The sequence below is a fragment of the Rhopalosiphum maidis genome, chromosome 4 (assembly GCF_003676215.2).
Source record: "Rhopalosiphum maidis isolate BTI-1 chromosome 4, ASM367621v3, whole genome shotgun sequence".
NCBI classification, from domain to species: Eukaryota; Metazoa; Arthropoda; class Insecta; order Hemiptera; family Aphididae; genus Rhopalosiphum; species Rhopalosiphum maidis.
This window is the reverse complement of record NC_040880.1, coordinates 15,411,636-15,428,308: the sequence shown is the minus strand read 5'-3', so window position 1 is coordinate 15,428,308 and position 16,673 is coordinate 15,411,636. Positions and strand designations below refer to the sequence as shown.

Below are 16,673 nucleotides of genomic sequence, written 5' to 3'. Positions count from 1 at the left end.
TTATTGAAATTAATATACCTTTGAAAGGTAGATTTAATCTATTTCTTTTATTACAAAATCATTTATTTATTTATTAAACTTTTAGAATAAGTGTACAATAAGGTACATATATATATAGTAATAACTAGAGCTTGGATTTATAAATACGTAATAATATATGTATTATACTAGTGTAATTTATTTATTAATATTTAATTAGTAATTATGTATGGCCTTATGATGGGTTCTTAATGATATATATATATTAAATAATAAAAAAAAATGATTAATTATCTTGATTGCAATTATGACAATTATGTGTTTTTGAATATTTAAATTTTTAAATTTAAAGGATCGCCGATTTAGTAGTAAAATTACTTTATACGGACTGAAAAGATCTTTCAACTTCGGCTGATGTTATAGTTGGACAATATTCCATGTTTACTATGTCCGAAGAAGAAAGTGATTACTAATAAAACGAAATTGTGATTTAATTTCCAAGGTATTTAAAAAAAAAAATAATAACTCATTTAGACAAAGTTTTAAAAATTATTATTATAATTGGAAAGAACGCTGACTTGAATATGCATCAAATTGAGAGTTCAGTCGTACCTACATATTTGAAAACTATATAATATGTTATGTAAAAATAAAAATAAAATGTCGTTCAAAGTAATTAATATAGAAACAAGAGAATTATAATATTGAAAGAATTTTTCGTCTTACAAAAATTGAAAAACATCAGATATATATTTTATTAAATATACCCCTTGCACATGCATATTAATTAGTTTTAATTTTAATTTTTATGTTTACATATATTAATTTATTTTTCATTTTTAACCTTTCTTTTTTTTATCACTTTACGTTGTTGACCCCGTTTTACCCGAAATAATATATTATAATATGTATGCATAATAATATTATTTGTGTGAAACATGAATAAAGTAAAACATAATCGCCATATTTTAACGTCATATTCCGTCATAAAACGAAATTAAAAACCTGCGTACTTGTATGTAAAATATTCAATGAAGATTATCCAAAAATTTACAAAAAAGAATGAATGCGTTTAATTTACGTCGCGTGTGAAATTGTTTAATTTAGTTACCCGTCGATTGATTTTCATAACATATATATGTGATAAAATACGCGTGTTATATTTGAAAGTTTGTGACCAGCGTATAAAATATATTTATATTTGGCGAAAAAAATATTCATAACATGCGGAATTGTGTGTTTTTTTCATATTATTTATATTTCTGTAGCAGATATTAAAACAGTAATATGTGGTTATGACGGGGGTCTGTGTGGCGGGGTTGGGCGGGGTTGCGAGATGTAGGAACGGAAAGGGGTATTTTTTTTGTCAAACGCTCCCCCTCCTTCACGTGTGCTACGCTCGGGAGCGTGACAGTTCCTTGTCAGTGGGCCTCCAGTGAGTACGCGTGCTGTGGACGTAAAACACCTCAATGAGACTACGGAATGATCTCGAATGCTTCAGGTAAGTGATAATATCAATTTGTTAATAAAGATAACTTCATAATTGGTTTTCAAAGTTTTTAACTTCTACACACTTTTAGCCGTATTATCAACAAAATATATAACGTGGTCTAAGGTTATACCATTATGAGTAGGAGTTGACAATATATTTTATTGATGTTGAATAGTATGATTCAACTACAAATATTATTGATAATTTGTTTCTCGACGCGTTGTGATCGGTCAAATATAAATGTGTAATACTAACTATATTATATCTACTAACAAAATACTAAGCAGCTTTTGCGATCTAGTCGTTTTAAAATATTAATAATTTAGAATCCCAAAAATATTGTAAAAACTGTAGTATAAATTGTGTTATTTTTTCAAATAAAAATTCGGTTAGAAGGTATATTCACGTTAATTATGTTGGCAAAAACTCAATAATTATATACCATTTGATAAAGTATATTAGTCGTGTACCTTCATATATTGTGTCCATATGGTTATTATATTATACGTGGTTTTAATTTTTGAACACGATATCGGTAAATAATATATGTATCGGTAAGCAGTCTGTCATTATTAGATGGAAAATCGATTTGCCATAAATACAAAATATTAAAAAAAAAAGCTGCTTGTCTATTTATTTGTGAGTTTAGTTATTGCAAAAATGTACTATTTAAATGATCGCTGATTTGATGGAAAGCTATATTATTATATTAAGCCACGCGTTAATGTATGTCGAATCGACAATCGTTTATTTGAATAAATAAAAGCTGATATTATATTCTGCAATTATAGTGCCTTAGTGCCTTACCGTTAAGTACATTTAAGTGTACAAGAATTTAAATCTAATCTGAGTGCACCGTATAATACCGATTAATATATATATATATATAATAAAATATAACATGATATCCTAAAATAATCATGACGTAACAATAAATTAAGATCGTATACATTTTATCGTCTCTCTGGATTAGCTGATAGAGTCCTATAAAATCGTAGAATTGATATGTAATTATTTACACATAAAATCGAATAATTGAAAAACGAATCAGTTGTAGTCGTAATTAAGAAAAAAATATGCATAACAAATAATTATTTGTCAGACAGATAATTTGACAACTTTCATATACCTGTTATTTTAAATAATAATGTGCATTTATCGAGTACTTTATGTCCATATATATTGCAATTTGTAAAGCTTTATTTACAAGATTTAATGCAATGACACTATAACTGAATGTATTTTATATTAGGTTATATATTGAACTTTGATATAATAATCGTATGGTAAAGTCACTTGTGTTAGTCAAATTAGTCTGTATTTATTGTTCCGTCAATTGACATTTTAAATTGCACTATACAGTTTTTAATAATATATATTATTTATACGTAGGTAAATAGGGTGGTTACCTATACGTTTAGCATATGTATACACAACATATTATGTCTGTGTATAGTGTCTGGAACACTATTGTTTGCTGTAACAAAACTTTGACAAATTAGGTCTATAATACTTATTATTCATATTATTCCAAGTAGATTTATATTTATTTATTTATGATAACATACGTGTGTGTATAAATTTTAAGAGCTACTTATACACTATTATAAAAACTCAAGATAATATCAAAATATAGTCGTAATTTTTCTTTCTCGGAATTTTTGTCGTAATAAACCAGTAAGTGTATGGCGGGTTTTTCTTTTTTTCCTTAAACCCTTGCGTGTGTGTATTTTAAAGTAAGCATTTTCATAATAAATTCTATAAGGAATATCGTTCGGTTATATATAAAATAGGTAGGTATATAAACAATCGATTTTCCGATCGATTTGATTTTTAACCTTACGGGTTATCGACGTTTTGATTTTTTAATACTCACCCACATTGCATCACCTCTTCGATTCTATATTGTTTACCAAAACTAACCTAAATTCAAAATATACATAAAAAATATTATATTATTTGTGATATCGCAAAAAGCTTGTAAAATCGTAATTGTGATTTGTCAAGAGAATATACATATTATAATATTTTAAGATACTTAAAAAGAAACAGTAAAATCAATTTTGGTTGTCTAACCTAATAAAAAAAAACAACTTTTAAAAATTATATAATATTTGTTATATTTCTAAAAATATTTTTGAGATAATGTTTGTCTATTATAAAGGGTTATTGGAAAGAGTGGCGGCCGTTCATAATATTATACTGTTTATTCCGCCAAACGCTATTACGATATATTTCATGCTCGTATTGCTGACAATAATTCGTCGGTACTTAATATTTGTTATACAAAAATTATAAAAATAAATAAATAGGTGTTTTTTTTTATGCAAATATAGAAATAACAGGATTATTTTCTAAATCAGGATAAAGAACATCTCGTTTGATGTTTTCCGCGACAATTTAAATTCCATTAAATGTAAACTGCACAGATTTTTAATACGGTAACTGTGTTAAACCTAACCTAATCTAATTTAACTTAACTTTTGGGTTGTTTTAACCAAATATAAAGTAAAAATTATATTATTATATTATTGCGTTCAATTTTAATAATTATTTGATTTTATTTTAACCAGAGTCAATAATATTTATGTAAAAAATGACAGTTTTTCATGAGCAACAAATCGAGACAAGTCTATCTTTAAAATGCAAAATTTAAAAATGTTGGTTCGATGCGCATATTCTTGGATATAGTGACACATCACGATGATTTAAATTATCTTTGTGGTAGTCCAGTCCTGGCGTGGTGTTGTGAAAAATGAGTATAAACCACAACACAAATTCGTGGAAGTTCTTTTATTGAAATATTTAATTATTATAATGGAATTCTGCTAGTTGACAAAAATACTTGTTGGTAGTGGCGTCGAACTAATTTTTTTTAGGTGTGGCAATGGACTTTAATTTATACCCACCTATTTCTACACGGTATGAAACCTAAGCTGTGGGAGCAGAGCTCCCCACATTCTCTAGTCAATGTCGATTTTTTAAGCAACAAAATATTATTTTCACAAATAAATTGTATTATTTGTTGAATTTTTGTAGTATTTAACATTTTAATGTATATACAAGTATATAAGTACTTTGATTTTTGATTAGCATAGAAATTAATTATATAATCATCAGAAAAGAATATTGACAAAGAAATTGATTTATATTTTATATTTTTACTACTTAGATCATATTATTCATATTATTGGTAATTTATCGTAATTAAAATATAGTTATCTGTTTTTTCTAACACAATCATACGGTGACAAAGTGTACGCTACGACACTTTATAAATAGACCAGTTCGTGTTATTTGTCATTTTATGTTCACTGCTCCTTCTTACTTTAATAATAAAAAGGTACAATTTTTTATACCTAAAAACCACCAATACTAGAGGGTACCAATCCCAAAAATTAGATGTGGCGGCCGCCACACCTAACATATAGGTTTGACGCCACTGCAGTTGTTGGGTTTAAGAACAAAGAAATGATTTAAATGAACATCTGGCTTGCCCGTTGTCTATGGTTATTGTTTGACATTGAATAGTCTGTGTATCTGCTCGGTTGCATAAACGAAGAGAACTATCGGCCTTTGTTGCTGACAATACATCGTACGTGACGTGATCCCCCGTTTAAACTCATGTCGTAGATCAGTTTTGTTGTTGTCTTGTAGTAGTGATTGGAAATCGGTAAATCGGTCGTTTAGTGCTTATGTTTGCAAGTATTATAGGTATTTTGCAGGATTAACTATGCACCAAGTTTCAAAACCATCAGTGCGATAAACTTGCGAGTGGATCTCTTACACACACATAGACATTGCCTTTTATATTAATATAGATAAAAAAAAAAAAATGAATAAACAATAATAGACGCTATATTTTTGGTAAATAAATAAAACTATTTGGGTTCTGTATCACTGTTTTTTTTTTTGGCAAATAATAAAAACCGAAGCTAAAATAAAAAACAATGTTGTGCCTTTATGTATAATTTGAAAGATTTATTCAGTATCCAGTGATCCTCATATCCGCTTCTGTGTACCTAGATAGAAACAGTCTTAATAATATTCCCTTTAATAAGATCATTGCTAGGATAATCTACAGAAACTTGTTTCTTATAATACATACAGACTACACACTATATTATTTACAGGTCAATAAATATTAAATAGTTTATTATAAATTTATAAATTATTGATCCAGTAGATCATAAGACCGGAATTATTGTTTCATAGAAGTAGGTACTATACATAGCTTAATATTTGAATAGATATTTCAAAATATTTAACGTTTTTGGATATGATTTAGTTGACGCCAGCTAGTGAATATAAAATAAATATATATATATATGGGGTGATTCCGATTCACCCAAAGCATGCTTACCGTCATTTTCCCTTTAATAATACATTTATTTAAATTCTGGTTTTTGGAATTTTTAAACATATTTAAGGACCATATTTTAAAATTCTCAAGAATTTTGTATCACTTAAAGAATGTCCCGTAATGATAAAGTTGTATATTTTACAAATAAGAACTTCCTATTTACTGGGTAATTTGTAATAATTGTGATGTAGGTACCTGATTGAAAATTCCAAAAAAGTGGATGTAATATTGAATTTAGTATTTATTACATTCGAATCTATTTTACAAATTATAAATGTCGATAGATTAATTGCTAAAATTTTAAAATCATCATAGATTCATTACTTTCAAACTTATTGTCATGATAGTCCTTTAAACAGTAGAACAAGAACATTTTAAAGCTATGGATTTGAATAGATAACTGTATTATTGAAGAAATATAAGCGGGTGTTCATGCTTGACTAACAATTTTATGCAATTATGTATGTATATGCTACGATGCTCTGTTAGGCCTGTTTTAAGGTATTGTATTGGTTTTTTTGTCTGTGATGGGTTGGAAACCATGTATTTAGGTAATTCTTAATTCAATAATTCTTAATTATTATTTCACTCTTCACTGTTTTTGTTTTTATTTTCGTTAATCAATGTACTTTATTTTAGAAAAAGAACGCTTTATCAAAGCAAACGATTCAACTTACAACGCTCAGTTCAATTATGCGGTAAGTTTTTATGGACATACTTACTATTATTTTTACGTGTTATAACATTGCAATGGGTAATCCGTTATACCAATATAAGTGATATAAGTATATAACCGAGTATAATACACATAAAGCATCTTAGAGTAATAATTATTTATCTTTGGATATTTTCCTAGACAAATTACATAAAAACATCGAAGTACACTTTGTTGACGTTTCTGCCACTGAATTTATTCGAACAATTTCAGCGGTTAGCCAATTTCTACTTCCTATGTCTAATGATGCTGCAGATGATATCGATTATATCGTCATTGACACCTATCACCACTTCGATACCACTGATCGGCGTGCTAACAATCACTGCCATCAAAGACGCCTACGACGACTATGTACGTATATATGAACTTATAATACTAACGTATTGTAAATTTCATGGTATCATACATTTTCTATTATTTCATTTCTATTACACATATATATTATATTAATGAGACTGTTAATTTAACTCACTAGGGACTATGACAAAATGTTAAATACGAATGTGCATTTGAAGCGACTTCATATGCTATCGTGATTTCAGAAAAAAATATGCCTCTTTGATTTATTGAATCATGCAGTTGGGAGGTATATTTGGTAGGTTGTAGGTATACCGAATGTAGAATGCAACTCTATTCATGTATCAGTTGTCATTTTCCATTCAGTAATACTGAATATTTCAGTTAATCTATACGATTACTTGGAATCTCTTCAATATATTAAAAAAAATACCATACATTTTAAAATAATTTTATTTGGTCAGACATTACAGATTACTTTATCATGGATCATCTTCATGAAATAAATGTTTGAAAATATACATATAAATAAGGTCTTATTATTATTATTTTTTTAATACAATAATTGTTAAATATCAATGAAGAATTATGAGAAATATTTTAAATTTAATAAGACTCTTAACATGAAGATAACTAAGTATTAATCTTGCTTAAAACTCTTTTTACCAAAATCAAACTATATAATGACTAGGGCTCGGATTTATATGTATTTATGAAACCAAAATATATACATAAATATGTGCTAAAAAAATCAAAATATGTAGGTACTTTACTAATATGATTTATTTATTAATATTTAATTATATATATCCATATGAGTTTCTAATGAAACAAATTATATTTTAAATAGTAAAATTATTTAAAAAAAGGTGTTACAAATTATAAAATATAAATAAAAAGCTAATAAAAATAAAAATTTTAATTATCTCGATTAAAATTTTTAATAACAGCCATGTTTAAATTCAAAAGATCTTCGATTTGGTCGTAAAATTGCCTCATACCGACTAAATGATTCTTCGGCTTCCACTGATGTTATTGGATAGTATTGAATTTTGACTATGTCTGAAGGAGTACGTTATATATCTACCGTAGATTAAGTTCGAAAATTGGTATTATTTTGTTACTATTTTGTACTTTTGGAATTAGGGGAAATTGTCTTTATTGAAAAATACAATCGTATATAATTAATAATTATTAAAAAATCGTAAATGAACAAATTGTCAAAATATGTAGGAAAAAATGGAATTATTGAGAAATATGTAAAAACATGTACTTATGACAAAATATGTAAAACAAAATATAGTTAATTTCATTAGAAATCCTTTGAAACGAATTTATTACTCACCTAAATTAATTTATCAAGTCACAGTAAAAATATGTATTTACATATAAATCCGAGTTCTAATAATGACTTATATAAAATTCATATACACTAATAATAATAACGCGATTACCTTCTGTAACTAATGTTGTATGAAATCCAACTGACACAGGGAGATTGAGATTTCTCTCAAATTAAACCAAATACTTGACTAAGTTTGACAATTTTAAATTAATTGTGTTGTATGTAGCAAAGGCACGTCAGCGACGATCAGGTGAACAATCGCATATCAAAGACTGTCAGGAATGGTCATGTAGTGAATGTGAAATGGAAGGACGTGCACGTAGGAGATGTGATTTTAATGGAAGACGGGCAGTTCGTTGCCGCCGATGTGTTACTACTGTCTACCAGCGAACCAAGTGGCTTGTGTTTTATAGAAACCGCAGAATTGGACGGGTAGGTAAATTATAGCAATAAATATAAACCATCTATAAATATTAAGGTTAGGTTAATTATTAAATCTGTTACAATATAAATTATATGAAAAAAAAAAGTTGATTTAGGTAATACAAAATTATATAAGTTTTTATAAACGGGGAGCATATGACAACATGTAAGTTAAAATATTAGCCCCGCCCTTAATTGGTTTCTACCCATATAACAATATTATAAGTTATATATAACTGTTATATCCCTACGATTTATGTATACAATGATGACGGCTGTAAGACATTTGTACGGCCACACAGAAAAAATGAAAACCGCAGAAAGTTTGTACTAAATCATAAAAGAAAACAATTGTATACATTTTTTATAATTTATTGTTGCGCATTTAAATAGGCGAGTATTGGTAATCCAATAATTGTATAAGTTTCGTTATAGATTTCTTACAGAATTAATAAATAGTCATTAATATCATAAGTTAGTATGATAATATAAACATTATATAATATTTAATTATTTGTTTTAAAAAATGATGAGTTTGTGTAAACAATTGTAGCTATATGCAAAATTAAAAATGTAGTTCGTTGTGTTATAGTTTTATTTTCGGGCTATGTACAGGTTTTGTGAATTTTTGAAATATTTACCGCCAATTGTAAGTTATATATGAACTTTAAAATTAAATGTATGTTACGTTACTTATTTTAAGTTATTGTTTAATTTTAATATTTTGTACAGACTTTATGAATTAATTTTAGGATAGAATTTTGAACAATTTTATTTTATCTCATGTTGTAATATATTATATTTTATGGTTGATTTTTATCCTACAAATTTCGTAGGCTACAAATTATCGATTTTTACCAAAACTATTTTCAATATACAAAGTGTCTGTGGTATGCAAATCAAAAAATAGACAGTACAAAGTGACCGTTTACCAATGATGAGATGGCATAGTGTATTCAATTATTATTAATCATAACGCAAACAAAAAAGATCGTCATAATATTTTGTATTCACGTTTTATCTGTTGTCTAGTGAAACGAACCTCAAGTGTCGGCAGTGTTTGGCCGAAGTGGCGGATCTTGCGCACGAAGTGACCGATTTTGACGGCTTTATTCGGTGCGAAGCCCCAAACAATTTGCTCAATAAATTTCACGGCGTTTTACAGTGGAATGAAAAAGAGTGAGTTTCCATATAAAACATTGAAGTTGGATTTTATAAATACTAGTTTTTCACAAAACTAATGACGGGTTTTTAAATAAAAATAATAAATTTTAAGTTATATAGGACACACACGTATTTAAACTTATTAGTCACTGAGTTAAATATTTTTTACGTATAATATTATTATATTATTATTTGATTCCCATCGATATTTGGCGTAATAATGATAAAATACCGTCAAATTTTTATGTTTTAGATTGATTTTAAACAATGATCATATTATCTTAAGAGGTTGTGTACTAAGAAACACAGAATGGTGTTACGGGATAGTGATTTTTGCTGGGAGGGACACGAAACTCATGCAAAATTCGGGAAAGTCGAAATTCAAACGAACTAATATTGATCGGCTGCTCAACTTTCTTATCATTGGGGTAAAAAAAAAATGCATACACATCTATATAAATATATATTACGTATACATAATATATATATTATGTATAGTTTGTTTTGTTGTATAATTAAATATTGTTTGTTTTCGTCGTTTTCGCGCAGATCGTATTGTTCCTTTTTATACTCTGCCTGTCTTGTATGATCGGATCTGTCATCTGGGAATTCAAAACAGGTTGGTATTTCCAAACCTATTTACCTTGGGACTCATTGGTACCGTCCGACAGAATAGCCGGATCGATTACCATAGGGACTCTGGTGTTTTTTTCGTACGCTATCGTTCTCAATACATTAGTGCCAATATCTTTGTATGTAAGGTGTGTATGATTTACTTAAAACATTTTTTTTCGTTAAGTTTAATAAATGCAGTATTATAGTTATTTTGTCTTTCTTTTTTATTCGGCAGTGTCGAAGTAGTGCGTTTTGTGCAGAGTTTTTTTATAAACTGGGATGAAAAAATGTATGATAAGCAGTCCGGCACCTCAGCTAAAGCTCGAACTACGTCATTAAACGAAGAACTCGGACAGATTCAATATATATTTTCGGACAAGACTGGTACCATGACCAAGGTAATATTTGTTTTAAACGTAATATAAATAATAGATAGTTTGACGTTATTATAGATTCATATTAATACATTATAAAGTGAATATGTGTTTTTCTTCTATAAAAGTATTTTTTATTTTGAAATTAAGGAAATGATTGGAGATATCCTCCAATCGTATATGGGTATCAGTATTAAACATCGATTTATGTTAAGTACCTATTGGATTTTTTAGTAATTTATTAGATTTTGTTTTTCAAACAATGTTTAATCATTTAAAAATAAATGTTGTTATTAATTTTTTTTTTTTATACTTCATATCATAGTGTTATGATTTTATGAATATTTTTTGATGGTATTAGTTAGATTGAAAAACAACTATAAATTATAAAATGTATTAATATGATAATAAATCTTGCAATTCTATCTTAATAAAAAAAATTATTTTAGAACATCATGACGTTTAAAAAGTGTTCAATAAACGGTATTGTTTACGGCGATCAGAGCGAAATTCACTATGGAAAATCTGACGACGTAATCAAGGTAATTATTTGTCGTTAATTCTAATAAAAACTGTTTACATTAAGTATCGTCTACTGTTACTGTCCGAGCTTTCTGTGTTTGTTTATTATTTGTGTTCGTCCATTAGACGTACATGGATAAACAGACACCTTCCGCTGTCATCAGAAGTTACAATAATTCGCACTCCAACAAAATTGACCAAGGCGTCAGAAGAGTAACTATAAATTCTACGTTGCACTTGGTATTGATGTCACTACTTAGACTGTGGTAACAAAATTAATGGTTTATTGAAGTATTAAGTGAGCTAGTTTTTCAAACAGGTTGGACCACCTCCAGTAGATTTTTCGTGGAATCCTCAGTATGAATCTGACTTCTTGTGGTACGATCAAAGTTTAGTAGATGCTGTTCGACAACTGAACAACGAAACTGAAAATACAGTGGTTACATTTTTTGAAGTATTGGCTTTATGCCATACTGTTATGCCTAGCTGGAAAAACGGTGCGTTTTTTGAGTACAAGATATAATAGTGAAAATAAAAATAATAAAAATACAATTATCATTAAATTATTACACGTGTATAAATTAAGTTTATTATTAATATAATATAAACAAAGTTAAAACAATTCATTGAAAGTCATAATAATTATATATATTATATAATATATTAGAGATATTAGTATATTACACATAAATATTACCCGAATAATAATTTTATATTTGCTATTTTTATTTTCGCTATTTTTCAGAAATATAGTTTTTTGTTTTAAACTTTCATAATGATCAATTTTATGTTCACTAAGGAAATCGGTCAAACGTTTTCCATAACACTAAGGCTGCATTTTAGTATACACATTATGTTTATTTGACGGTTATATAGGGGTTTTAAAATATCAAGCTCAATCACCCGATGAGTCAGCACTTGTTTCGGCGGCTAGAAATTTCGGTATCGTCTTCATAGAGCGAACTCCGAACAGTGTGACGATCGAGATCATGGGCAAAATCAAAGTGTACGAACTTCTTTGTATTCTAGATTTCAACAATACCAGGCGCCGCATGTCCGTGGTGTTCAGGGAAAATAATAAAATACGGCTCTACTGCAAAGGGGCTGATAGTGTGATATTTAACCGCTTAGAACCGGGAAACGACGAATGCAAAGCTACGGCCTTGCAAAATTTGAATGTGAGTAGTATAACTGTAATACGATAGATTTTATAAACGTCGTCACGGCAACGACAGCGTGTTGGTAGGAATTTGCAGGTGACGGACTACGAACGCTTTGCTGCGCAGTCAGGGATATCGATGACGAGTTTTTTGATTCGTGGAAACATAAATACATGGATGCCGCTGCTGCTCGGACTAACCGGGAAGAAAAACTCGACAATGTGTATGACGAAATAGAAACCCATTTGAGATTAATTGGTAAGAATAAAAGATTTAAATATATATGTCGGTTGACCATCGTTTTAAATTATATTTAACCTATTCATCGTCATATGTAGGTATCACCGCTATCGAAGACAAATTACAGGATGCTGTCCCTAAGACTATATCTAATTTGCTCATGGCAGGAATATATATATGGATGCTCACTGGAGACAAACAAGGTGTGTAAACCAACACTTGATTAAAAAATATATAAATTTAATTTTAATTATAGTTAACAGTTTACTTTATTGGTTTATCTAGCTGTCGTAATAGTCTTAAGTTTAAAGTAGAGTGTCTAGTATGTTATTTTAATAGAATTTAACGAAAATTAAATTAGACGTAACTAAATTGTATCAATAATAATTATAATAATAAAAGGTTAATTAAATTAATCCATAGTATAATTAAAAACATGTATAATATACAAACAGTTATTAATATAAATAAATGAATTTAAATATTATTTGAATTTAACGGTTTGAAAATGATGTGGTATTGGTTTCAGAAACTGCCATAAATATTGGGTACTCTTGTCAACTATTAAACGACGAAATGGAATTATGGATAGTTGATGGCCATACTCAAGACCAAGTGGAATATCAGCTCGATCAGTGTAACAATTCTCTTTTGGGCATTTCCGAACACCGTCGTTCGGAAAGAAATAGTATGGCTACAAGTATCGTACGGTTTAGGTTTGTAAAATTATTTACAATAATATTATTTGTAGTACAGATTAATTTTTGCAATTTTAAAATAATAACGACGATGTGTTCATCGCTGAATTCGACGCGTGTTCAACGGCCAACCTGGTCGCCACTCTAGGCCGAATTGTTATTATAATAACTTAGCGCTGGGGATTTGTATTTTTTCAATTTTTCACATTTTTGTAAGCGATATCAAGGACCAAGGTTACTTAATAATAATATTTGAATGTTTTATGTAGCTCTTTTTTCCTTTTACTTGTTATAAAACGGCAATTGAAATAATAATAATAATAATAATAATACATGCATACAAAATTGCATCAATTTAATAATAATAATAAATATATATCACATGATAACCGTAGCTGATTCACGTTACGTAACGAGATTATAAATATTTATTAAATAAAATAATAATTAAGCACATGATTTGCCTGATCGGTAATAATACATATAATATTATAATATATTAACACCCTTCCGCGGTAGAGAAATCTATTTTGCTATTCCATAGCGGATAATGTACGCTGTTCATAAAACAAATTAGATAAGTATACTTCGATATAATTTGTTAAAAAATATGTGTCAACCGTATCCTCGTTGAGTGTTCCACACTAAACATTGTGTTATATCTGACTCTCTGTGGGTTCGACATTCTTGCAGTGATTACGCGTGATCGGGAGCCAATTAAAATTGCCGATTATTGATGCGCCTATAGTTATGTTATTGATGAGACTCTTTGGTGGTTAGTTTGTTATGTTACATAATATTTATCCATTATAGTGAACCCGGAGACATTCAAATGGAAGATGACGAAGAGCGTTTGTTCGCTTTAGTCATTAATGGCCATTCATTGGTTCACGCGTTGCATACCGAGCTCGAATATAAGTTTGTGGAATTGTGCACAAAATGTAAGTACTTAAAGAACGCATATTTTTTTTACCACCAAATGATAACCGGAAATGTAATTGTTTTGAAATACGTATTTCATAGGCAAAGCGGTAATTTGTTGCCGAGTAACGCCTCTTCAAAAAGCAATGGTGGTGCAGCTCATTAAAAAATACAAAAACGCTGTGACGTTGGCAATCGGCGATGGTGCTAATGACGTATCAATGATAAAAGAAGCTCACATAGGCGTCGGAATCACCGGCCAGGAAGGAAATCAAGCGACACTGGCATCAGATTATTCGCTTGGACAATTTCGGTTCTTGGAAAGGTTGCTTCTGGTCCACGGCAGATGGTCGTACTATAGAATGTGCAAATTCTTGCGTTATTTTTTCTACAAAAATGTGGCATTTACTCTTTGTCATATTTGGTTCGGATTCTTTTGCGGTTTCAGTGCTCAAGTATTTATAACGAAAAAAATGGTAATCTTCGAATGTTTGATATTATTTTTGTTTATTTTGCAGACGATTTTCGATCCATTTTACATATCTGTTTATAACATGTTTTACACCGCACTACCAGTATTAGCAATAGGAGCTCTGGACCAAGACGTTAACGATTCAAAAAGTATCATGTACCCAAAACTCTACACGCCAGGACTTAAAAACATGTTTTTCAATACTAAAGAGTTCTTTAAGTGTGCGGCTCTGGGAACGTATGCTTCGCTAGTGATATTTTTTGTGCCTTATGGTATTTACTTATCTTGTTATCAATGACTCATAGTAATTTCCTTACAAAAAAATGAAAAATTTTCTTAGGTGCATATTTGTATGGTATGACCTCAAGTGGATTAAACGTTTTAGATCATATGTACATGGCAGAAGTCGTTGCAATGATTCTGGTCACAGCCATGACCGTACAGGTAAATCGTCTTAACAATTTTAATTAAAACGATCGGTTGTATTTAATTACAAACAATAGTTTTTATAATGTTATTTAATAGGTAGCTTTTGATACGTCATACTGGACTATAATTAACCATATTGTGATCTGGGGATCATTGACATTATTCTTTGTTGCGGAATGGATTTATAACTATCTCATCGGAGGAGCTTACGTAGGATCATTGGCGATGGTATGCATGTATATAACTACATTTGATTTGCAGTTTATAATTATTTATTAAACATTTAATAATATTTAATATGACGCGTAAGTACTTAATTTTTTATATGTGCTATGACAGGCAATGAAACAACCAACGTTTTGGTTGGTGACATTACTCGTCGTGGTTGTAATTGTCAGCCCCGTGGTGGCTTGGCGTCTGTATTTTTTGGAAACGAGTCCTGTTCTTACTGATAAACTTCGTTTGAAGCAATTAAAGCAAACGTAAACAAAACTATAATCAAATATTAGTATAGATATTTTAACAGCTATACAAGTATCCATAAATGTGATATGTTTATAGGAGGCAAGTGTCGGGAACTGGTACGAGATTGCCGTCAGTAAAGCATAAACGACGTTCGATTAGGTCGGGGTATGCTTTTGCTCATCAAGAAGGATTTGGGCGACTGATTACAAGTGGAAAAATAATGAGAACGCCAAGGAATAGCGAAGGGTTTATTGATCGGACAAATTCGAATATATCTGATGCTACTGTATAACGTTAAAAATACAGTTAAATTGTTTTTTTTTCTACTTAATATTATATTTATAAATAGAAAAGTATTTATTTGATCGTTTTGTTACAATCATACAATTTTAAATGCAAATTATATGATTATCAAAACTTTGGTATATAAACTCTCTCAACCTATTCAACATTGAATTTTATACTAATAATTAAGAATAATTTGATATGATTAAAATTTTACTATAATATTATGTGATAAACATTTAAGATAATTTTTTTAGTTTTAAAATAAATATATACTTATACAGTTTGTGTCATTGTTACCAGAATGTTATTTTAAAAAAAATTACTATACTTACAATAAAAATGTACATTGTTGTTTAAACGTTATCCCAATTATTAAATCAAAAGATATTGTGGAAAATTGCCTTTTGGGAATTTACGATGACCATATAATGTCAATTGTATGATTTAAGATGTTTTTTTTTTTAGAAATATATAATGTTATTTGTGTTATTTTTATTAGTTATTATAGTGTCTACCGTTTTAGTACAATTATATTTAGTAGATTTTGTATTTTTATCTTATAAATTGATTAAAATTTGATCTGCGATCACATATGATGGACAAAATACATGTTTTTAACGATATACAAAATTCGAAATTATTTATTGATTGCATACATTTGGTAATTGACATATAGGACTATTAATAAAATAATTTTTATTAGATTGT

The 16,673-nt window shown here is 28.7% G+C and overlaps 1 protein-coding gene across 3 annotated transcripts; it reads left to right on the top strand.

Annotated features, from left to right (window-relative positions):
• Window positions 1-1,347: 1,347 nt before the first annotated feature.
• Window positions 1,348-16,163, top strand: LOC113548195 (phospholipid-transporting ATPase ID). 3 transcript variants are annotated; one of them, XM_026948943.1, is made up of 22 exons: window positions 1,348-1,480; window positions 6,474-6,532; window positions 6,763-6,903; window positions 8,421-8,626; window positions 9,650-9,796; window positions 10,035-10,209; window positions 10,331-10,542; window positions 10,632-10,794; window positions 11,220-11,312; window positions 11,419-11,532; window positions 11,612-11,789; window positions 12,169-12,470; window positions 12,539-12,710; window positions 12,791-12,895; window positions 13,222-13,408; window positions 14,204-14,331; window positions 14,414-14,766; window positions 14,830-15,055; window positions 15,124-15,227; window positions 15,309-15,440; window positions 15,552-15,694; window positions 15,774-16,163. In XM_026948943.1, the coding sequence occupies exons 1-22, from the start codon at window positions 1,462-1,464 to the stop codon at window positions 15,967-15,969; spliced, it is 3,555 nt and encodes a 1,184-aa protein (XP_026804744.1). In that variant the 5' UTR covers window positions 1,348-1,461; the 3' UTR covers window positions 15,970-16,163. The 3 variants fall into 3 exon arrangements, with proteins under 3 accessions (XP_026804744.1, XP_026804743.1, XP_026804746.1); XM_026948942.1 differs by having other exon boundaries at window positions 1,349-1,480; window positions 6,691-6,903; window positions 15,774-16,162; XM_026948945.1 differs by lacking the exon at window positions 11,419-11,532 and having other exon boundaries at window positions 1,349-1,480; window positions 6,691-6,903; window positions 15,774-16,162.
• The last annotated feature ends 510 nt before the right edge of the window (window positions 16,164-16,673 follow it).